Here is a 23,488-nt window from a genome sequence, read left to right as displayed (position 1 = left end):
CTGTATCAGCACGCCTGCTTCCCCTTCCTTTTTTTTTTTTTTTTTTTTTTTTTTTTTTTTTTATAGACAGAGTCTCGCTCTGTTGTCCAGGCTGCAGTGCAGTGGTGCGATCTTGGCTCACAACACCCTCCACCTCCTAGGTTCAAGTGATTCTTCTGTCTCAGCCTCCCAAGTAGCTGGGACTACAGGTGCATGCCACCATGCCCAGCTAATTTTTATATATTTAGTAGAGATGGGGTTTCACTATGTTGGCCAGGCAGGTCTCGAACTCCTGACCTCGTGATCTGCCTGCCTCAGCCTCCCAAAGTGCTGGGATTACAGGCGTGAGCCACCATGCCCGGCCCCCTTCCTTTTCAACATAGCCCAGCTCCCACCTCCCCTCTACCTGCCTGCAAAGAATCAAACACCCAGAAAAACTCCTAACCTGTTTTCTTTTTTTTTGGAGAGAGGGACACAGAAGCTAAATGCTTTGTAGCCTAGTGAATTAATGAGCCTCCTTTACTGCTGGACCCACACACAATTCCCAGTGCATTCCTTGGTTCAGCACCTCCACATTTAGGACCTAGGTTTGCCTCCAGGATTTCATGCTGGCTCACGTGCTGCTTTCTAAGGGGTCCTCTGTGTCCCACCTGCCTGTAAACTGCTATTGCAGGGACAGTTGCCTCCTCAGTCTGGGGCTCCCTGAGGTTGGGAGCTGTTTTGCTCTTCTAAGGTGCTCAAGAATGGGGCTATGTCTTAACCACAAGGCAGTTAGTTGAAGGGTCACTTTATACAAGACAATTGAATAACCTGGGATGCTGTTCTCCGAGTCAGAAGACACATGGATTTGAGCCCTTGAGATCATGTCTGTGAGTAGGGAGAGGGTGTCTTCTTTCAGGCTGGGGCTTCAGAGGACCCTAAAGAGAAGAAAGACCCCTTGTTTTCAAATCCCTTCCCTTCCAAAATGCCTACAATACCTTCCCATCCCGTCTTGGTCTCTTTCCTGTTTCTGTCATCCTTACCTGTGTCCCAAGCCTGTTTTCCCACCTGGGGGCTGGACCAGGGCTGTTCAGTATTTCTCTGCGATTCTGCAAAAGGACTCTTGGCCTGTTGACATACCAGTGAGGCCACTGAACAGGCTACAGAGCCCAGGCCATTCCTGCCCTCTGCTGTGCACCAGGGAAGGAGCCGTTCACTGGTCACTCATTTATTGAGCACCTACTGTGTGCTAGGCACAGGATACAGAGTGTGCGAGTCTCCTCACTGCTGTGCAGTGAGATGCCAGCTCTGAGTGTCAGGGAGGGCAGAGTCAATGCAGCTTGCAACGGCGAAGTTGTGCATTTATGCAGAACTGCTGCCTGACACGGAGAGTCCAGGAAGAAGCCCAGTGGGTTCAGTGTGGGCCTTGTGTGAAGTGCCAGCGATGAGGACAGGAGACACAGAGAAGAGAGTTGGCCTGCCGGCTTGTCAGCTGTGACATCCAGGTAGGCAGAAGTGGCACTGTGTCCTCTGGGAAGTCTTCGGTGGGGGCTTTTACTCTGAACCTTGGGCCTCATCCTCTCTGCCTGGGGAGAGTTTGGTATATGAACCATGGTTAGTGGGGCGTCTTGTCTGGCTCCTCCACCCTTAGAAGTCTTCCCTAGTTGCATTGAAGGCCTTCATCTTCCTAACCCCTCTCTCCTGTCTGGAGATATCTAGGGCAATGGAATTACAGGCTCATCTGTCATATCTTCCATTATTCAATTGCTAATGCCTCCAGAGCATGGACGGAGCCCACCCTCAGTTATCCTCTTTAAAGGTGGGGAAGGCTATCCAAGAATCCTGGGAACATGGCAGGTGACATGGACTAGGAAGCAGGAGACACAGTTTAGTCCTGGCTCTGTTATCGGCTCATTGTGTGACTTTGGGCCAGTAGCTTTCCATCTCTGAAAAATGATGACTGACTCCTAATATTCCTGCCCACATCATGCATGGAGGAACATTCATCTCTATTTGTTATTGAGGTGACTTCCATGGCTATTGAATGGAATGAGTCGAGCAGGTGTTCTATCAGGGGTGCTAGGGAGGCGAGGGGTCCAGAAGTCTGCAGCTCGGGTGGAAGAGGTTAGGCACTAGGGAAGGCAGACCGGAGCTCAGTGTCTGTGACCTGCCGGGGCGCCCACTGCCTGCTCACTTGAGCTGTGACCTTTCACCAACCTGATTGATTTACCTACTTTCATGCCTGGTCCTCTGGAACCATTGGGGGCGTGGCCTCTGTTAGAAAGTGTGAGCTGGTAACTGCTTATGGTGTTATTCCTCCCAGAGTGATCTGCACTTATTTACAGTTGTTGAAGGCAGAAAATCTCTGAAGACTAAAGACATAACCCTCTAATGATCAATGATTAGTGTAACGGTCAACGATTAGAGCTTTGCAAACAGTGAGGGAATAGGGGATGTTCCAAGGTCTGGAAAACTAGGCATCAGTCCCCGTGGTTTCAGCTGGCCCTGAGGGGCAGGGGTGGGGGCAGGGCAGAGTGTGCCTGGGTGTGTCATGGGTGGGGAGGGTGCAGCTTCTGGGCCACAGCAATTTCAGTCTTGGATCATCAAAGGGACCACCTCCTTGCACTCAACTTCGTCCCCTGGGGGCCTCCCCATGATGGCTTGTGGGGAGCCTGTCTGTCTAGCTGCCCAGCCCCCACCTTGGAGACTGGCAGCAAAGTGTCTAGCCATTTTCCCATGATGCCCTTGCAACCGCCAGCGCTCCTTGCCTACCTTCTGTGGACAGGCTTCTCTTGCCCAGGAGGGGGCAGCTGACACGTGTGTTGCAGCTGACACGCTGGCAGTGGGAGAGAGAAGTGGTAGAGAAGAGAGAGGCAGCAGAGGTAGGCTGTCTTGGGAACCAGGGAAGGGCGGGGCCAGGGCCAGGGCTGGGGCCTTGCAAATGGAATCATTTCTCTGTCATCCCGAGAGGCGAGGAAACACCATGGACTGATTAATTTATTCACTGGTTCATTCATTGATTCCCTCCTCCCCCTCCTCCATTCTCCCTCTGCTCTCCCTTCACAAACACCTAGCGGTGCTTCTAACAGGCAGAAACTGCTGGGAACTGGAGATACAGAGGCGACAGCAGACCTGATGCCTGCCTGTTGGGGGGCTTCCAGTCTGGGGACACCAGCCAGCCATGTGACCCAGCAAGACAGTGTAGTGCAGTGTGCCAGGAACAGGGTCGCGCTAGGCCATGGAGACAAGCTCTGTCTGTGTAGGGCAGGAGGTCAGGGAAGGAGAGCTGGTTAGGATGGGTCTAGGAGTCATGTCAGTGAGGCAGGCCTGAAGGATGTGGTGAGTCGCATTAGGGGACTAGACTTGGTCTTGAGAGCACTGAGGGAGTGGAGGGTACAGTTTGGTTTCTTTTCTTTCTTCTCTTCTGTTCTGTTCTCCTCTCTCTCTCTCTCTCTCCCTCCCCCCCTCCCTCCCTCCCTCTCTCTCTCTTCTTTCTTTCTTCTTTCTTTCCTTTTGAGATGGAGTCTCGCTCTTGTCGCCCAGGCTGGAATGCAGTGGCGTGATCTCGGCTCACTGCAACCTCTGCCTCCCGGGTTCAAGCGATTCTCCTGCCTCAGCCTCCCAAGTAGCTGGGATTACAGACACCTGCCACCACGCCGGGCTAATTTTTATATTTTTAGTAGAGAAAGTGTTTCACCACGTTGGCCAGGCTGGTCTCGAACTCCTGACCTCAGGTGATCCACCCGCCTCAGCTTCCCAAATGCTGGGATTACAGGCGTGAGCCACCACACCCACCCGGCCAGTTGGTTTATTTTCTTTTGATTTTGTTTTTCCCTTTTCACTGCAAGATTTAAGCAGAGTAGTGGCTTCTTAGATTTGTACTTTTTTTTTTTTTTTTTTTTTGAGACAGAGTCTCCCTCTGTCACCTGGGCTGGACTCGGCTCACTGCAACCCCCGCCTCCTGGGTTCAAGTGATTCTCCAACCTCAGCTTCCAAAGTAGCTGGGACCACAGGCACCTGCCACTACACCAGGCTAACGTTTGCATTTTTAGTTGTATTTTGTATTTTTAGTCACCATGTTGGCCAGGCTGGTCTCGAACTCCTGACCTCAGGTGATCTGGCTGTCTTGGCCTCCCAAAGTGCTGAGATTACAGGCGTGAGCCACTGCCTGGCCCAGATTTGCACTTTTAAGATCATCTGGGTGCCATGGTTTGAAGCTTTAAGCACTCTTATCTCTAGTGGTTGACTTTTTTTTTTTTTTCGAATTCCAGGCTTTAGACCTAAGGTAATTTTGAAACGCTGGTCTAACTAGATCCATCACTGTCTATTCCTATCCCTGCAGCTGCTCCTGAGGACCACCCCTCTTAAGGAAAGAACCAGAAAGCCTAGCATGGCCAAACCACACTGGCCCCACCTTTGCACAGCAATGCCAGCCTGGCCTGCCCCTGGCCAGAGCATCTCCCCTCACCCACCTGGTTTGTTTCTGCTGAGGACAACTCAACCCTCCCCAGGGGGCATGTTGAGGGCAGGTTTGGGCAGTACTTAACCTTTTTTTCTCCTTGGCTGGATCAGAGGTCTTCCTGGGGGAAGGAGAAAGAAGGAATGAGGACTGCGGACTGCACTGCTTCCCTGGGGGCTTGGTGAGGTGGGAAAGGCTCCAGTTCTTTGAGGGTCGGTGCATTGGTGGGTCTTCAGTAGAATTCTAGTCATCCCCAGCTATCCTCTGTGGGAGTAGGAGTGTGCTGGTAGGGGGCAGTGTGGAGTGGCTGGAAGTGCACAGACTTTGGGGTCACTGGCACCTGGTGCCAGCCGGGTGGGCATCCTTGGGAAAAATGCTTAACCTGTCTGAGCCTTAGTTTCCCCACTTGTGATAAGGGGGATGTTACTGTGGAGATTTAATCTTTTTTTTTTTTTTTTTTGAGAGTCTCACTGTGTTGCCCAGGCTGGAGTGCAGTAGTGCGATCTCGGCTCACTGCAAGCTCCACCTCCCAGGTTCACGCCATTCTCCTGCCTCAGCCTCCTGAGTAGCTGGGACTATGGGCGCCCGCCACCACGCCCGGCTAATTTTTTTTTATTTTTAGTGGAGACGGGGTTTCACCGCATTAGCCAGGATGGTCTCGATCTCCTGACCTTGTGATCTTCCCGCCTCAGCCTCATAGTAGGTGCTCAAGAAGTATTTTCTCTGACATTCCCATCCCCCATTCTTCATGGGTTGTTGGATTTGGAAAAGAAGTTTGAAATGGGCCGGGCGTGTTGGCTCACACCTGTAATCCCAGCACTTTGGGAGTCCGAGGTGGGCAGATTACGAGGTCAGGAATTCGAGACCAGCCAGGCCAACATAGTGAAACCCCATCTCTACTAAAAATACAAAAAATTAGCCAGGCATGGTGGCGGGTGCCTGTAATCTCAACTACTTGGGAGGCTGAGGCAGGAGAATTGCTTGAACCCGGGAGGCAGAGGTTGTAGTGAGCTGAGATCGCGCCATTGCACTCCAGCCTGGGTGACAGTGTGAGACTCCGTCTCAAAAAAAAAAAGAAGTCTGAAATGGCTCAGTTCAAAACTCATTTTGTAGAAGAGGAAACTAAGGCCAAAAGTGCTTGGTAACAAGTTGGTTTACTCTATTTTTATATGTGTATTTTTTTTTTATTACAAAAGCAGTCCTTGAATACATCCACTATTTTGAAAAGGTTTGTACAAGTAAAATTTAAAGTCTCTTTTGCCTTTCTCCCCCTCATCTCCACTTCCTGTCCTTGAAGTAACCACTGTTTACAGTTTGATATTTATCCTTCTAGAACTTTCCCCTTGCATTTGCATATCTGCGTGTATGTCGTTTTTTAAAAACAAGTAGGCTCCTCTTGAATATTGATCTGTAACATGCTTTTTACCACATAACCATGTATCTTGGAGATCTTTCCATATCTTTCTATGGGTCTGCTTTATTCTCTTTAATGGCCACAAGGGTTAAGGATATGCCTGATAGATTTTGACCATTCCCTGATTGATGGTGTTTATGTTATTTCCGAATTCTTGCTATTACAAGCATGTTGGCAGTGAACACCCTCAGGGCTCATGTAGCAACAGCATGTCTACCTGAGATGCGAGACTCTGGGTAAGAAAGGTAAGCACATTTCCAACTTTCCTGGATATTGCCAACGTGTCGTCCAAATAGACAGTGTAAAAGTGCCAGTTTTTTCACACCAAGCCAACACGGAGCATTACCACTTAAAAAATACAATATTGACAATAAGAGAAAACTGCTCGGTGTGCAGAGTATTTTCTCCTGGTCCCCCGAGGACAGGACTCCTGAGTTGAAAGTGCCCTCAGGGAACACAGGTTTAAGTTAGTAATTTTGTTTCAGCCAAAGAAAATTGACTAGAAAGCTTGGCTTATGGCTTTGCCCACATCCAGACTGGTCTCTAGCTTCATTGCCACTCCCCAGAGTCATCCAGAGCATGGAAGTCACCACCCAGGGTGCAGAGCCTGTGCCCCCACTCTTCAGGTGACCGTGCTCCCCATTGTTGGGAACAGCCTGGTTTACACCTGTTGCCTGGCATAATTACTAACACTCCCCAAAGTGTCCTGGTTGGATGCTAATTTCTTTTTTTGAGATGGAGTCTCGCTTTGTCGCCCAGGCTGGAGTGTAGTGGCGTGATCTTGGCTCACTGAACCTCTGCCTCCCGGGTTCAAGCGATTCTACTGCCTCAGCCTCCTGAGTAGCTGGGATTACAGGCACGTGCCACCATGCCTGTCTAATTTTTGTATTTTTAATAGAGATGGGGTTTCACCATGTTGGCCAGGCTGGTCTCAAACTCCTGACCTTAAATGGTTTACCCACCCTGGCCTGCCAAAGTGCTGGGATTACAGGCGTGAGCCACTGCCCCCCCGGTCTGGATGATAATTTCTGTGGACAGTCTGTGCCACCCCATCTCATGAGCGACCCCTACTGGACTGGAGTACCTGACCCCAGTTACCCCAAAGTTCCTGGGCTTTGACTTAGGGCCTCTGCTTTATGTTGCAGAACCCACTCAGAACCCCTGCTTGCTGGGCTCCATTGTCATTGTCACTCACCTCCCACTCGCTTCCCCATCAGCCCAAAGAACTGGCTTGCCTTGCCCGTCTTCACCTCCTGCAGCTGGAGCTGAATGCTGGGGCCAGCGCCTTCCTGAAGAAGCAGAGTTAGTGTTAGAGTTGGGAGGTTGTCCAGCAGACGGGGAGGCCAGCCTGGGCAATGGCAATCTCAGGAGTGACAGCTGGTGGTCAGCAGACACTCGCTGTGCACTGGCACTGGGCACTTCTGCATAGTTTACACAGTACTGCACATCCTCGTAATAATAGCTAACATTTCACCTACTATGTTCTGAGCACGTTAATCTAGTAACTAATTTAAGCCTCACCAAAACACCATGAAAACAGTACCCTAAGTACTGTTACTGTCATTTTACACATGAAAACACCGAGACACAGGTTAAAGAATTGTTTGGCTGGCGCAGTGGCTCACACCTGTAATCCCAGCACTCTGGGAGGCCGAGATGGGTGGGTCCCTTGAGGTCAGCAGTTCGAGATCAGCCTGGCCAACATGGTGAATCCCCGTCTCTAATAAAAATACAAAAATTAGCTGGGCGTGGTGGTAGATACCTGTAATCCCAGCTACTCAGGAGGCTGAGGCAGGAGAATTGCTTGAACCTGGGAGGCAGAGGCTGCAGTGAGCCAAGATCCTGCCCCTGTACTCCTGCCTAGGTGACAGAGCGAGACTCCGTCTCAGAAAGAAAGAATTGTCCAAGGTCACCCAGCTGGGAAGTGAGAGGTGGAACCAGAAGTTGAACTCAGGCTCAAAGGCTGATCTGAAACACTGCAGTCATAATCTCATTTAATCTTCACAACCACCATAGCTAGTAGAAACTATGATTGCCCCCAGCCCCCGCATTTTACAGATGGAGAAACTGAAATGTAAGGAGGTTAAGTGACTTGTCCAAGGTCACACAGGAAGAGGCTGAGCCAAGATTCAAAGTCTGACTTCACAGTACTGGTTCTGCTCTATCTTGGGAAGTGTCTCCAACACAGATGAGGAGAGGGCAGCCAGTGAACTCACGGTGGGTCCCCAGGAGGCAAGGCAGGACTGCTTCCCCTCCTTATCCCTACTCTAATGCCCACTCACCTGTCTTCCCCAGGCACTTCCCCATTGTCCCAGATTTCCCTTGCCTTAGAGCCTGGGCCTCCCGGAAGGAAATGGCATGTGGTCTGGGGGTGGAGGCTATTACCCTGGGCAAAGACATTTTAATCCTTGCGCTGATGGCGTCCTCAACCAAGGACTGTGGATTGACATTCTCATTCTTCCATTAGCCTCTGACCTTTGCCAAAGCCTTCTCCCTCTCTGACCTTAACCTGAACTTCTGAACTGGGGCTCGCTCAGTTCTGCTGAAAGGGAGAGTTGCTCCCTAGTTGAGAGAGTGACAGTGGGTGACATTCATTAGACTGTCTTCACATGTCTGTATCCCCAGTTCCTGGCACTGAGCCTTGCACACATAGGAGCCCAGCACACATGGGACACAGAATGCCGAATGAGGAGTCCTTTCTCTGAGAGTCTGGGAATAGGGAAGGGGCTGGAGTCCCCTTTTCCAGGAAAGCTAAAGATAGGCAAACAGAGCCCTAGAGTAATGCGAGCCGCCTGCCAGGAGGCTGGGAGCTGGGCTTGGATCAGAGGCTCTTTCTTCTATCCCCGGTTTCCCTAGGGGTAGCGCTGGAGCTCCTGGGACCAGCAGGGGCCTGGCTAGGGACGATGTAAACCCTCTTGTTCTCACAACTTGTGTTGTCGCACCTTTCAGGATCAGGAATGGATTGTTTTCTAAGCCTTGGACTAATTCACTCACTTCCCATCTGCTTCCCTCCCACCCCACCAGGGTGTCAGTGGCTGGGGCAGCTATCTTGAGCTGGAGTCACCCAGCCTGGCCAAGAACTGGAAAAGTCTCTTTGGAGATTTGGACCCATTTCTGAAAAGCTCATGAAAACCACTTTGCCTTGGTGTAAAAGGCAGCCTTCAGGTGCAAGCTGGAGAGAATGGCCACTTATGAATTCAATAGGACTGACCTTTCTCCTCTACTAGGTTTCTGTGCCTGGCGGGGCGGGGGGGAAGGGGGGGCGGCATTCAGAGACATTGGTTCCCATTCACTCTGAAAGGACTCCTGCGCCCACCCAGAGCCCTCCATATACATTTAACCCAAATCCCCAACTCCAGTGATGACTACAGGTTGGGGGAACCCCGAGAGCAAGGGAGGTAAGTGATGCAATCATGCCCCATTCCTGTTACCTCGTTTTTTTTTTGTTTGTTTTTTGTTTTTGAGATAGGGTCTCGCTCTGTTGCCCAGGTTGGAGTGCAGAGGCACAAGCACGACTCACTGCAGCCTCAACTTCCCGGGCCCCAGTGATCCTCCCACCTCAGCCTTTTGAGTAGCTGGGGCCACAGATGTGCATCATCATGCCTGGCAAATTTTGTTTATGTTTTGTAGAGATGGGGTCTTTCTATGTTGCCCAGGCTGATCTTGAACTCCTGGCCTCCAGCAGTCCTTCTGCCTCTGCCTCCCAAAGTCCTGGGATTACAAGCATGAGACTCCACAGCCGGCCGTCACTTATATTATGCTTAGCATCCCACAGTGTAAGTTCTTCCTGACTTCTAACCCAGGCTCTCCTCCCATATTCCAAGCCCTGTATTTTGGGAAGCAGAGGGATATGATATTAAAGGAGAGTGAAAGGAGAATAAGGATTAGACCCAGCTGCAGGATGAGGTGCTTTTGGAGGCGGTCCAGCAGCACTAGTTGAAGTTTTTAACGTTTCCCATGGGGCTGCGTAGTGAGGCCCCATCACCCAGCAAGGCTTCTGTCTCTAGACCAGGTACCCTGATGTTTGGCACTGACTCTATAAAGCATGTCAAAGCTGGAGAAAAGCCTTGGGGAGGTCACTTCCCTCCTCCGTTTTGCAGGTGAGGAAACTGATGTCCAGAAAGCAGCAGGCATCAGTGGAGACACTCCTAGCCCTGCTACCTTCTCCTCACTGCCCACACTTCCAGGTTCAGACAAACCGGAAAGGAAACCCACCATGCAGGACTGTCCATGTGATGGCTCTTCCTGTGGCTCCATTTCTAAGCACCTCCGAGGACCTCACCATGGCCCAGGACCGCAAGCCAAGGCCACCCCAGTGTCCTTACCATCCTGGGAATGGGAGGAGCCAGGCCCAGCCTTGTCCTGTCTGCCCCCCTGGAAGCCTTCCCTGAGCACTGGCCTCTTATTTACCCGTCTTTGTCTCTGGCCTGTTGGTAGCTGTCTCTTGTCTGATTAGGGAACCCTTGAGGTCAGGATCTTTGCCTCCCCAATCAGATTGTCAGGCAGGAGTGGGGGTAGTGCAGATGCTGGGTCATTTCTACATGTGAGACCAAATAGTGGTCCTGTTTAAGTTGATCCCCTTGAAAGAAAATTCTGGAAAAGCTCCTCAGATTCACAGATACACAGAATCAGACCTTGGGCAAAGTGTGTAGTTGTGCTTTTGAAGCTGTGCAACCTTGGACAAACTACTTGACTTCTCTGTGCCTCAGTTTCCTTATCTGTGAAATGGGGAGTAGTCGTGATACCTTCCCCATGAGGTTGATGGGAGGATTGAGTTAATATTTATAAAGCATTTCAGACAGTGCCAGAAATATACTGTGTGTTAAATAAGTATTTCGTACACACACACACCCACACACACTTCAGAGTTCTGCCAGGCCAGGGCTCATAGCCTTGAATCTACCCATGATAGAGAGTCAGACAACTTACCTTGCAGGCTGCCTGCTCTCCCAGCAGCCATGCAGGGGATCTTCTGCCTCTGCACTGCCGATTATCCCCTGCCCTGGTCAGTGCCTCTCTCCAAAAGTACCTCCAAGGCCACAGTTATCCAGGTCTCTGCTTCAGTGCTGAGTGTCTGTTCCTCTCCACCATCACCTGCCACAGTGCACACGGACAGCTCCATCAGGAGAAGCAGGGTAAGGCAAGGCAGCATGGTGAGCCTGCACTGTCCTGGAACCTCTGGGAGCCACTCTCAGCCTGAAGACGCCTCCTGCAGGCTTTGGTTTGCTCTTTGGCTCCCTGAGTGTAGGTAGGGGAAACTCCCCCTGTTTTCTGGTCCTTCCAGCTGTTCCTGATTGCTTCCTTCAGCTTAACTGATCCCCAGGCCAGTTTCTGTGACTCCCCTCCCTCCCTGGCTGGACAGACCAATGATATTACGAGCTGCTCAGGAGGAGGGATCAGACCTCTTCCACTGCTGCCCCCTAACATTTGATCCCAGGGCTTAACACTCTGATGCAACACCTGCCTCACCTTTGGCTGTTTCCCTGGTGGCAGGTGCACAGTGGGGCAGTGTGTGGGACCTGGAGCTTGCAGCTTCCAGGCTGGAAACCCTGAGGGGACCTTCTCATCTTAGAAATAAGGGAGGGGGCCATATGCCTTCTCCCTACCTGGTGCTCTGCTCCCCTGTACAGAGAGGCCTCTCCCTGGAAATTAGCAGTATCCCCTTTCTGTCTCCTCTTCCTGTCTTTGAGCCCCCTCCTCTCCAGCATTCTCCTCCATCAATAGTCCCTGTGTGTGCAAAAAAACACATGTCTTGCTCTAAGAGAAATAACACATTGCTTAAAGAAATGAGGCTCCTCACAAGTGGGAATTGGGATTTGCCAGAAAAATGGCTGCAGGTTTCAAGCATCATTGGCTCTAAATGATCTTTCCCCTGTTGTCAAAGTGATCTTTCTAAGTCCCTAAACTGACTTGTCTCTCCTGCTTCCAGTGTCTCCTCGCTGCCATTGAGTGAATTCAAGCTCCCTAGTGTAGCGTTCATGGTCCTTCATTTAGTTCATTTAGTTCTTCCCTCTCACCTATCCACCCAGATCCATTCATCCATCGGTCTAGAACAAGGGCTCTGTGGTCACAGAGGCCTGGATTCCAAATAGCTGTGTGACTTTAGGCACGTTGCTTAACTCTTCTCGAGAATCCTCGTCTGTAAAACAGGATTAATAATAGCACTTGTTTCCAAAGTTTGAGGATGAAATGAGAGAATGCCCTGGAGCACTTAGCATAATGCGTGATGGTCAGTATTTACCACCTGCTGACCTTTTTTTTTTTTGAGACGGAGTCTGGCTCTGTTGCCCAGGCTGGAGTGCAGTGGCACGATCTCGGCTCACTGCAGCCTCTGCCTCCTGGATCAGGAGGTCTAGGTCTAGGCATCCTCCTCCTGGATCAGGCAGGATTCTCCTGCCTCAGCCCCTGAGTAGCTGGGATTACAGGCGCCCGCCACCACACCCGGTTAATTTTTGTATTTTAGTAGAGACAGGGTTTCATCATGTTGGTCAGGCTGGTCTTCAACTGCCAACCTCAGGTGATCGCCTGCCTCGGCCTCCCAAAGTGCTAGGATTACAGGCATGAGCCACCGCACCTGGCTTGACCATTATTACTGTTACTATTATCGGCATTGGGTGAGGCGGTGGGTGGTAGAAGATGAGTAAGACACTGATCCTGTAGCATCTCACAGTTCAGGCACGGTTGGCAGATAAGCTACGTTTGGTTTGACATGTGCCAGCATGGCGGTGGGAGCAAGGGAAAGGCACGTGCTCCTTCCCAGTCCACCCCTACCCCTGTTCCAGGACAGGCTGTTGCCTCTGCTGGACCTCCCTTTCTGCCTGGTGAACTCCCATTCATTCTTAAAGATCCAGCTTAATACTCGCCTCTTCCATAGAATTCTTCTGTCTCTATTCCTGTCTCTAGCAAGAAGTAATTGGCTCCTTTTGCCAACATCTCCCACTTGGATCTCTATGGCTTCCCACGGGCCTCTATGTGAGGTTGTGCAGGTTGTGTCCTGCACAAGGCTGGCTGCGGAGGGGGCCAGTGGATGTGAAACGCATCCCCAGCTCTGCTCACTGATCTGTGCAGCCTAGCTCGGGGTGTTCACCCCTGGAAGAAGAAGCTTGGCTCCAGTTCTCCCAAAAGGGACAGCTGGGCTGAGGGCATCTCTGCCAGTCAGCCATGTGGTTGACTTTGCCATGAGCTCTCTGAGAGTAGGGCTGTGATAGATGTGTGTTTGGCATACAGTAGGTCCTTAAACCCGCACTCACCCTGAATCCAGGCCAGCCAAGTCAGAGATGATTAAGGGTAAGTATGGAGTGTTTGAGGGAGGACTCCCCCCTCCCCCCACCCACTTTCAGGAATCTTTTTGGTGTGTTCTAAACTGGAAGGCTTCAGAATCCCCGAATTTGCTAAAATGCAGCTTCCCAAGCTTAACCTAATTCCCAGGCAGCCGGTCCTGGCTTGTTGGTTACTCCCAACTCTGCAGGGAGGCAGTCCCCCAGCCTCCCACTGAGCTCCCCCAAGCGCAGGACACCTGAAGCCTCACGCTCCATTTGGGGTTTTCCATTGTCATTAACAGGTCTTCCTTAGAGGAAACAAAATGTTGCCTTTCATCTTCTTGGTTTCACAAGTGTGGAAACTGAGGCAGGCCGGGCTTGCTGTAGGATACACAGAATTCATTGGCTCACTAGCTTGGACCCCCCAGCCAGCTCCTTCCCACCTTCCAGTGGGGCCTTACCCACAGGGCTTCAGGCAGAATCACAGCCTGGGCCTCTGGACAGGGGAGATGGCCTTCCATTCTCCCTATGCAGATGGGGTGACCTTAGTCTCTGCTGAGTGTCTGAGCCTTAGTTTTCTCCATCTGCAAATTGAAGCTGGCCCTCATAGTGTGTAGTAAAGATTTCATGAATTCCTGCCGGTAAAACGTTCAGCAGAGTCCCTGGCACACAGCACGCGCTCAGTTAACCCTAACTTAATTGCTGTGATGAGGAGGAGGATGATGATTTTATTCCTTCGAAGGAGCGCTGGTCTCCTGGCCCCCTCTCAGGCTCCCGACCTCGCCAGCGCCAGAGCCATACTGCATGATCCCGACCTCGTCAGCGCCAGAGCCGTCTTACATGAGGCAGGATGTGGTGGGCGCACAGCAGGGACGAGGCGGGGGACACGAGGCAGAAAGGAGAGGGCGACGGGAAGAAGGCAGAGAAAACCCAAAAGGTCCGGAAGGCTGGGAGGGAGGCAGGGCACAGGCTGGAAACCGCGGCTATTTGCAGCGTCGCCCTCGGGCTGCGGTCAGGCTGGCGCTGGCAGTCCTGGCGGCCGAGCCCGCCGCCCCTCCCGATGCCCTCGGCCACCCGGGCACGGCCCTGGTCTGTGCGTCCAGCTCCGCCCGGTCCCCGCGGCCCCGGCGGCGGGTAGGCTGCGGCGCTGCCGCCAGAGGAGGGACCCGGCAGATCCGGGGTGGGCTGGGGGAGGGCCGTGCCCAAGTCGGGGTGCGACCCCCAGGTGAGCCGGGCTGGGGGCGGCGTGCGACCCCCGGCGGGGTATGTCGCGGCGGTGGCGCCCCCGCGGGAGCCGGGCCGGGGGCGGGTCGCGGCCGCGACGAGGCTCCCCGGGCGCCGGGTGGGCGCAGGATTGCTAAACGCTGTGGTTTGGCTAAGATTGCGGAGCCGAGAAGAGAAAGGGCGCAGGAGGGAGGGATTTAAAACAAAACCAAAGGGCGGGGGGGAAGCAGAGGGAGAACAGAGAAGAGGGAAAGGTGAGATGAGGGCGGATGCGGGCAGGAAGCTGACGTTTCCTGAACGCCGCCTCCAGCCAAAGTCGGTGCGTGATGGGCCCATTTTACAGGCCGGCGCTGGGAGAAGGCCGCCAGCCACTAAGGGGCAGAGGCGGGATTCGAACCTAGACCTATCTGCCGCTCGCGGGCTCTTTCATCTTGACTGAGGGGCGCGAACCCGAGGGAATGGGGCTTGGCAGGGGCTGGGAGGCGAGGCGGAAGGGAGAGGGCTCGGTGGGGGGTCATGACTGCCTGGTGGGGACCCTGGGGACAGAGGCAGCCGCAGGTTGACGATCTGGGTTCCTTCACCGACCACGCACGAAGGGTGGGGGGAGGGCTGCTTCAGTCTTTCCCGCGCCCCTCCAGCGCCCCCACGTGGAAGCTTCTGACCACCTCGTTTCCCCTCCCAGAGGGCCGGCGTGGCGAGATCCAGGCTGGGCTGGAGCTGGGTCCTGGACTTGGAAAGGCTTGTCCCTGGATAGAGGGACAGGAGATAAAGGAGGGGCAGGGCTGCCACGGGCAGGGGGCCTGGGTGTCCTCGGGCACGTAGTGCGGCCCTTCTAGTGACGGGGAGGGTGGTGGGTAAAGGTAGCCAGGAGTGCTTGGCTGGGACTTTGCACCCTGTGCTTGGCTCTCTCCCACTGTGATGGTTTAAGACTTAGGAAAAAACAACTCTTGCCCCAAGTCTTTGAGGCTCCTTTCATGCATTCATTCACTGATTCTGGATTTACTGAACACCTTTAAATGAGAGTTGCATGCGACCCCAGTTGAAAGAAATGGGGGGCTGGGCACAATGGCTCACTGTCTGTAATCCCAGCTGTGGTGGGAGGATCACTTGAACCTGGGAGATGGAGGTTGCAGTGAGCAGAAATCGTGCCACCGCACTCTAGCCTGGGTGACAGAGTGAGACCCCATCTCGAAAGAAAGAGAGAGAGAGAAAGGAAGGGAGGGAGGGAGGGAGGGGGAAAGAAAAGAAAGAAACAGACAAGCATTATCACAATTTTAACATGGGGATGAGGTGGGGCACACGGGGAAGAAAGGAGAGGGTGATGGGAAGAAGGCAGAGAAAACTCCAAAGGTCTGGAAGGCTGGGAGGGAGGCAGGGCACGGGCTGGAAACCGCGGCTATTTCCACAGTGTGGAAAGTGCCATGGCAGGGCATTTGGGGGAGAAGGAGGAACCCAGGACTCCCTTTACCTCATTGATAATGTGGGTGTGCTCAGACACTTGTCCTAGACAGAACACTTAGGGTTTGGAAAAGCGGATCTCTAGGTCCACAGTGTAGATGGAGCAGAGCCCTTGCCCTCTGTGCCCAGAGGTTGTGTGGGCAGATGCCTTTGCCCACATTCGTGGCAGGCGGTTTGGCCCAAGCCTGCTTTGGTCTTGGCATTTCTAGCCCCTCAGTTATGCCCCGTGTGTCTCTGAAAGGGCCTGAAGGTATTGCCTAGTTTCAGAAAGAAATTCTCACCACTAGCGGATCAGAGTTCTTTTTTGTCGTTGTTGTTTTGAGTCTTGCTCTGTTGCCCAAACTGGAGTGCAGTGGTGCGATCTCGGCTCACTGCAACCTCCGCCTCCCGGGTTCAAGCAATTCTCCTGCCTTGGCTTCCTGAGTAGCTGGGATAACAGGCGTGAGCCACCATGCCCGCTAATTTTTTTGTATTTTTAATAGAGACAGGTTTCACCATGTCGGCCAGGCTGGTCTGGAACTCCTGACCTCAACTGATCTGCCCGCCTTGGCCTCCCAAAGTGCTGGGATTACAGGCGTGAACCACCGTGCCCGGCCTATTTCTTAGACAAGGTTGAGTGTACAAGGACCTTAAAGGTAGATTGCAGAAGCAGAGGGAGCCAGGCTTAGGGAGGCTGGTGAAGCCCCTCTGTTGGGGCATGTGGGGTCTTCTCCTGACCCTAGCCTCAAATGTGGCCCTGAAGAAGTCTCCCTCCAGAGTGCTTATTCCTCCTGGGAGCCTGTGTGCTATCAAGGCACCAGTGTCTGACCCCATTAGTGAGAGAAGAGAAGCTTATGATTAACATCAACCTTTTTTTCCTGGATCTTGGTTAGCAAGTGCGAGAGAAAAGTGAAGAGCCAATTGCAAATGTAATTATAATGCACTGTCCTCTGTCTACCAAGTGGAGCCTCCAGACCCCAGTGTCTGCAGAACGGTTTGTTTCTCATATCAGGGAGGACTCTGGAGCCAGCCACATGGAGACAGCACCCACGGGTTGGGGACTTGGCTTGGGGGGGCTTGGTATGAGGGGCGCACGGAGCTGCCCTTTTGGGATTGACCCCCCATCCTGCTCTCTCTGGCCGGACCAGAACCCCTGAGCGGATGGAGCTAGGGGCAGCAGCTATGGGGGATGAGAGGCTGCCCAGTGTGTCTGTGGTCTGGGAGAGCAGGGGTTAGTCTTGGGGTGGGGAGGGAAGAACCCCAGTCCCTTTCTGGTCTCATGTGTGAGCAGTCAATCAGGGAGCAGAGATGGCTAGAGAAGGCAAGTAAATGATTCTCTTAAGTCCTTAGGGTTGACGTGATCCCAGGAAGTGTCCAGGTCTGGAGTTGGGACCCTAGGCTCTGCGGTCTTGGCTGGGCTGGCTCCCCACTCCTGCAGTTCTGCCCCTGCAGATGGAAACAGTTGGAAAGTTTTAGGGCACAGTTGCCCTGTGCCTCACACTGGATGTGGGGCCTTTAAAGAACTTCCCTTTAGGGGCTGTACGATCTTCATGTCTTGGTACTTTCCCTCCACTTGTCTGCAGACTCCTCTTCTCCCTCCACTGTTTCCTTGTTTCGCCTTCAGCTCTGAGTGACACTAGGCATGACCTTTCTTCTCTTTGAGACTCATCTGTAAAATGGAAAGTTTGTTGAATAGGAAGATCTGAGATTCTAAGTGAGGTGGTTTGGAGATATCATTTGGAGTAAGCATATATCTGGGACGGGCAGAGAGGGAGGGACGGAGGGGGCAGAGGAGAGGAATAGTCTGAGTGCCACCTTTATGGTTAAGTAAACCGTCATAGACAGGGATGCCCTATACAGTTGTGCAGGTTGAGCACTGCCCAAAGGTGCCTGGCTGAGGCAGATCATGGAGGCTGAAATTCAGCCCCGCTCATTTCACCAAACCAACCACTTGGGCCTCACCTGCACCATTCAAGGAAGGGCTGCCTTTTCCCGTTTCACACAGATGTGCCTTATGGGCTAGCATAGGCCCTGATAAAGCCAGACTGGGGGGGACAGATGATGAAATATTACAGCAGAAATCCAAAGAGGGTGATGGAACTTATCTTGTCCCCAAATAGGCATCCTTTGACCCCTAATTAAAAGGCCCGTGCCAAGCATGGGGAAATAAGAATAAGACATGTCACAGCCCCAGAAAGCTTACACAGGGCAGGGGGAGAGAGGCATGTGACTGGAGACAAAGCGCAATGGTACCATTGCTTTAAGCATGGCAACCATATTTATTTGAGTGTCAGATCACGACATAGTGTACATTGTATGAGCACACATACAGGGCTCACAAAAAGGGGTTTTTTAACTTTAGGAGTTTTCTGGTCAACCTGAGCATGAGTCTTCAGGAGTTATAGCAGAGTTTTGTACAGAGCATGGATGCATGGAAGGGAAATTTTGCTGGGAGAGTCAGGAAAAGTTCTCAGAGGAGATATTGAATGGTGGATGCCAGTTTGCCGAGTGATGATAGGGAAGGGTGTCTAGGCAGCGGGAACAGCACAAAAAGGTACTGAGGCTTGAAAGAAGACAGTTCTCATTGGGTTTAAGTTCAGTGAGAGCCTGTACAGGCCATCTGGGAAATGGGGAGCCTCGAATGCAATGCTGGGGAGCTTGGATTTTATCCAGGCAGATAAAATCCCTAGGGATTTTTGTTTCTCTTAAGGGCTCTTAAACTCTCCTCTCCTCAGAGGTGATGAGGAGGAGGGAATGGAGATGGGGAGGGGCTGGAGGCAAGGAAGGCTTTTAGGAGGAAGTCATTGTAATAGTCCAGGGAAGACATGGGTCGGCCCCGAATGCAGACCTGGGGCTGGGGAGAAGAGGGCTGGGGCCAGTGACATAGCAGAAGATCTGAGACCTGGAGGGAAGGAGGATTGGGAGGAGGAAGAGGAAGGAGAGCAGGCTCGGGGGGGTGGGTGGGCTGTGAGTGTCCGTTTGGACAATTTGATGGGAGTTGCTAGAGATGCTGGAGCTCCAGGGGCAAAGCCATGGAGCTTTAAGGAACTCAGTGTTTGGGGCTGGTGAAGCTAGAGGAGACCAGGAAAACCCTACAAAAATCAACAATAACAGGCTGACATGGAGACCTAGGTAGGCTATGGCAAGGGGGTGGGATGGGAGATACCGAGAAGGAGAATTAGAAGGGCAGGTGCATCAGGAGAGAGAAGAGGTGTGGACACCAAGGAGAGTGACACTTACAAAGATACAGACGCATATGTACAGACAAGTACATGTTCACACCTGATAAGGGCAGGAAGCATACACTTCTGAGATGAGCTGAAGTAACATCATCTATTTGATATGCTGTATTATTTGAATATTTTACAGTGAAAATATGTGCGTGTATTACTTGCAGCATTAAAAAGCAATTGAAGGCCCAGTGTGGTGGCTCATACCTGTAATCCCAGCACTTTGGGAGGCCAAGGCAGGAGGATTGCCTGAGTCCAGGAGTTTAAGACCAGCCTGGGCACAAATCAAGACGCTATCTCTACAAAAAATAAAAAGTAAAAAAATAGCTGAGTGTGGTGACGTATGCCTGTAATCCCAGCCACTCAGAGGCTAAGGTGGGAGGATTGCTTGAGCCCAGGAGGTCAAGGCTGCAGTGAGCAGTGGTTGTGCCACTGTATGTCAGTCTGGGTGACAAAGCAAGACTTTGTCTCCAAACAAACAAAAACAACAAACCACAATTGAAAACAGATAAAAAGTAATCAAAATGTCCATTAACCTGAGAATGGATTAAGCACTTATGGTAGTGGAATATTACACAGCAGTGAAAATAGATGAGTTAGAGTGCATGTATCAACATATAAACTCATAAAATGTTGACCGGGTGCAGTGGCTCATGCCTGTAATCCCAGCACTGTGGGAGGCTGAGGTGGGTGGATCACGAGATCAGGAGATTGAGACCATCCTGGCTAACACAGTGAAACCCCGTCTCTACTAAAAATACAAAAATCAGCTGGGCGTGGTGGCACTCGCCTGTAGTCTCAGCTACTCGGGAGGCTGAGGTAGGAGAATTGCTTGAACCCGGGAGGCAGAGGTTGCAGTGAGCCGAGATGGCACCACTGCACTCCAGCCTGGGTGACAGAGCAAGACTCCATCTCAAAACAAACAAAAAAACAACTCATAAAATGTTTAGCAAAAGCAGCAAAGTGCAGCAGAATACCTATAAGGCCAGCCCATCTAGGTAGAATTTACAAACATGAAAGACACATCTCCACGTTATGAAGGGATCCATGCACATGTAGGGAAAGTGTGAAATACTCATGGGAATAACTGATGGGTTTAGGAGGGAGCTCACCCATGGAGAGAGAAGGAGGGAGGGGGATGGGGTCAGGAGAGGACACAGGTAGTTTTAATTCTTCTTGGAAATGAGTTATTCCTTAAGCTGGGTAGTGAGCATTTGGTTTTGCCATACTGTTGTATGTGCTTTATGTAATTCACCCATTTTGAAAAAAAAGCCTAGAAGAGAAATATGAAAAGCCCATGGGGAGAGGAGTTTTAAGAACCAGGGCCTGGACAACATGGCAAAACCCCGTCTCTATTAAAAATACAAAACTTAGCCGGGCTTGGTGGCACACACCTGTAGTCCCAGCTACTTGGGAGGCTGAGACAGGAGAATCGCTTGAACCCGGGAGGCAGAAGTCGCAGTGAGCCGAGATCACACCATTGCACTCCAGCCTGGGCAACAGAGTGAGACTGTCTCAAAAAAGAACAAAACAAAACCATGGAAGGTGGCTGGGCATGGTGGCAGTGGCTCACGCCTGTAATCCCAGCACTTGGGAGGCCGAGGTGGGTGGATTGCTTGAGCCTAAGAGTTTGAGAGCAGCTGGGCTTGTCTCTATAAAAAAATTTAAAAATTAGGCCAGGCACAGTGGCTCTCACCTGTAATCCCAGCACTTTGGGAGGCCGAGGCAGGCAGATCACCTGAGGTCAGGAGTTCGAGACCAGCCTGGCCAACTTGGAGAAACCCCATCTTTACTAAAAATACCAAAAATTAGCTGGGCATAGTGGCGGGTGCCTATAATCTCAGCTACTCAGGAGGCTAAGACAAGAGAATCGCTTGAACCCGGGAGGTAGAGGTTTCAGTGAACCGAGATCGCGCCATTGCACTCTGGCCTAGGCAACAAAAGCGAAACTCTGTCTCAAAAAAAAAAATTTTTTTTTTAATTAGCCGGACATGGTGGCATATGCTACTCAGGAGGCTGAGGTGGGAGAATCACTTGAGCCTGGGAGGTAGAGGTTGCAATGAGCAGAGATTGTGCCATTGCACTGCAGCCTGGGCGACTGAGTGAGACCCTGTCTAAAACAAACAAACAAACAAACAAAAACAAGGAAGAGTCGCCAGTGTCAAATGCAGCAGAAGGTCGCACAGGGAAGCAGGTGCTAGAGGCAGAGACATTGGGGTGACCTGGGGCAGGAGCACGCCCACCAGTGTATTGGACCTGCTTTCAGTTTTTCTGCGAAGAATCCTCCTGGCCAGAGGGCCCTGAAATCCCATTATCAGCCAGTGGTCCCCTGGGGGGTTTCCCCTGTGGCTTAGAGCCCCTGCAGCCTGTGGGACTTGCCTCTGGGACTCAGAGGCAGCGCCTTGGTTCTTTGATGTTGTTGATGATGGTAGAGTGAAGCTGTCCTCCTCTCTCACCAAAGAGTAAATGGAGTCATCACCTTGAGACTCCTTGGAGGACCTGAGGGGGTGACAGTAGTGCCACCAGCCAGTGCTCCTGGAGGTGTAGGTTGGCCCTGAGACAGGGGGATGACCAAGCTGACTTCAGGAAGAGTTGGAGAGTCTCTGGTGGAGAGTCTCCGGCGCCCGGGGGCAGGTGGGCGAGGACGATGTTGAGGCTTGAAGATTTGGGGAGGCCAAAGCCAAACCCTGGTGCCCGGGCATGGAGAGTGAGTGATGCCCAGGCTTGGCAGACAGCAGGCTGAAAGATGCAGTGCCAAACTGGGGAGAGGGGCTGCCAGGGTTGAAGATCAGAGGAGCGGATGGGGGAGCCGGGGCACTGTCAGGGCTTGAAGCAGGAGGCCGCCGGGGGTGGCATGTTGGGGAATCAGTGAAGCCAGGGGAGGCTGGGAGGAAGCAGGCATTGCCAAAGCAGCAATGGGAAGGAGTCAGTGCCAGCTCGGGGCTGGGTGTGGGGAGCTGGGGCAGCAGGAGGGAGCCCTAGCACTAATTCCCTCCCCAGGCTTCCTTCAGTTTTGCAACAAAAACAGATGCCCCTGTTGGTGAGTTGTAAACAGAGTTTTAGGGTTCAGAGGGTCCTCTGCGGGGTCTCTTCCAATCCCGTTTTTGTACAGATGGGGACAGCAAATGCCCAGAGTTGGGGAGGTTGGCCTATGCAAGGCCACCCAGTGAGTCTAGTGACAGGACCTGGATTGAACCTGCCTGCATGTCCGGGTCTCTGCCGATGTCTGTGGACTGTAGGGTGGGGACCTGGCGGGAAGGGGGTTCCCAGAGTGAAGGGCTACAGTCCTGACCACAGGGAGCAGCAGTCCTATTGGGGAGGGAGATGAGAGGAGGCTCAAACACATCTAAACCCAGCCATGGATGGAAGGCTGTGTGCGCCGTCGGGGAAATATTCTGGGGCAACAGTGGAGTGGCCCCCCGGGAGCCAGTGTCTTTGAGGGAGGTGTGCCACGGAAGCTGTAGCTTGGGCAGTGCTCCAAATAAAGGGGAGGCGTTTAAATCTGTTAAGAGTTTATTTTCAGTGGAACCCAAATATCCCAGCATACTAGAAAAGATGTGAAAGACAAAAATCCATCATGAAGGTGGAATTATTACTATTATTGTTATTATTTTTGAGACAGAGTGTTGCTCAGTTGCCCAGGATGGAGTGCAGTGGCAGTATCTTGGCTCACTGCAACCTCCACTTCCTGGGTTCAAGCCATTCTCCTGCCCCAGCCTCCCAAGTAGCTGGGATTACAGGCATGCACCACCACACCTGGCTAATTTTTGTATTTTTAGTAGAGATGGGGTTTCACCATGCTGGCCAGGCTGGTCTTGAACTCCTGACCTCAGGTGATCTGCCCGCCTCAGCCTTCCACAAAGTGCTGAGATTACAGGCATGAGCCACTGCGCCTGGCCAAGGTGGAATTATTGTTGGGTGTCTAAAGCTAACCTTGGTTCCTCATGCTGTCTGAAGGGAGCCAGGGTGTGGGCCTCCAATCCGCAGATAATGCTGACCCCGTAGGTCTGCTGGGGGACAGAGCTGAGGGCCTTCTCTTAGCTTTCATCAGCTGCAGCGTCAGGAACGTGCACCGCAGGCCAAGGGCAGAGGTCACTGGAGAAGTGCCCCTGGAGAGCATCAGTTCGCCACCTCGTTAGACAGTGCCGCAGCCTGAGGTCCCGGGAGAAGTAACAGCCTCAATGTTTGATTTATTCCTAGGATGTGTTTGGGGCCTCGCATGTGACTAGAGGAGTGTTTGCCACTTTGGGAGGGCGTTAGCTTGAACTAGGGTGGTGCCCCCAGAGGGCAGTGAATGGCCCTGGGATAGGTGCTCAGGAGAGTGGGCCTGGCTGGGCAGAGATGGAATTGTGGGGAGGGGCCCACGGTGGCCTGAACCCTGAACTGTCTCCACCCTGTGTTTGGCCTGGGAGTGCTGAATGATTTGGAAGGGTGGCCCACCATCAGGGGAAGGGTGGGGTGTCCAAAAGTTCCCAGGGGCTGCAGGATGGGACCCATTTAGCCTCCA

General features: G+C 52.3%; 1 protein-coding gene and 1 long non-coding RNA gene across 3 annotated transcripts; one reads left to right on the top strand and one right to left on the bottom strand.

Moving 5' to 3' along the window:
* Nucleotides 1-853: 853 nt before the first annotated feature.
* TAC4 (tachykinin precursor 4) lies at nucleotides 854-10,983 on the bottom strand. Of its 2 annotated transcripts, XM_004092912.3 has the most exons (5): nucleotides 10,861-10,983; nucleotides 7,027-7,120; nucleotides 4,506-4,538; nucleotides 2,731-2,794; nucleotides 854-1,544 (listed from the first exon to the last, which is right to left on the bottom strand). In XM_004092912.3, the coding sequence occupies exons 1-5, from the start codon at nucleotides 10,981-10,983 to the stop codon at nucleotides 1,532-1,534; spliced, it is 327 nt and encodes a 108-aa protein (XP_004092960.2). In that variant the 3' UTR covers nucleotides 854-1,531. The 2 variants fall into 2 exon arrangements, with proteins under 2 accessions (XP_004092960.2, XP_030663876.1); XM_030808016.1 differs by lacking the exons at nucleotides 2,731-2,794; nucleotides 4,506-4,538 and having other exon boundaries at nucleotides 10,873-10,983.
* LOC100590594 lies at nucleotides 7,952-10,878 on the top strand. Its single transcript, XR_004028959.1, has 3 exons — nucleotides 7,952-8,976; nucleotides 9,133-9,229; nucleotides 9,932-10,878. It is a non-coding gene; the product is annotated as an uncharacterized LOC100590594 (long non-coding RNA).
* Nucleotides 10,984-23,488: the final 12,505 nt, after the last annotated feature.

The sequence above is a fragment of the Nomascus leucogenys genome, unplaced genomic scaffold, assembly GCF_006542625.1.
Source record: "Nomascus leucogenys isolate Asia unplaced genomic scaffold, Asia_NLE_v1 Super-Scaffold_258, whole genome shotgun sequence".
In the NCBI taxonomy this organism is placed as follows: domain Eukaryota; kingdom Metazoa; phylum Chordata; class Mammalia; order Primates; family Hylobatidae; genus Nomascus; species Nomascus leucogenys.
Note: the sequence above shows the minus strand (reverse complement) of the source record. Positions and strands in the feature narration are given on the sequence as shown.

Bases quoted from the DNA above. Each gene is read 5' to 3' on its own strand.
- TAC4 (XM_004092912.3), bottom strand. From the start codon at position 10,983: ATGCTGCCTTGCCTTACCCTGCTTCTCCTGATGGAGCTGTCCGTGTGC. The intron at 4,539-7,026 runs GTGAGTGACAAT...TCCTTCCCCCAG, and splicing joins GATGGGGAAGCGAGTGGGAG to GAAGACCTCTGATCCAGCCA. The intron at 2,795-4,505 runs GTTAAGTACTGC...TCCCACTGCCAG, and splicing joins CCAGCCAAGGAGAAAAAAAG to CGTGTCAGCTGCAACACACG.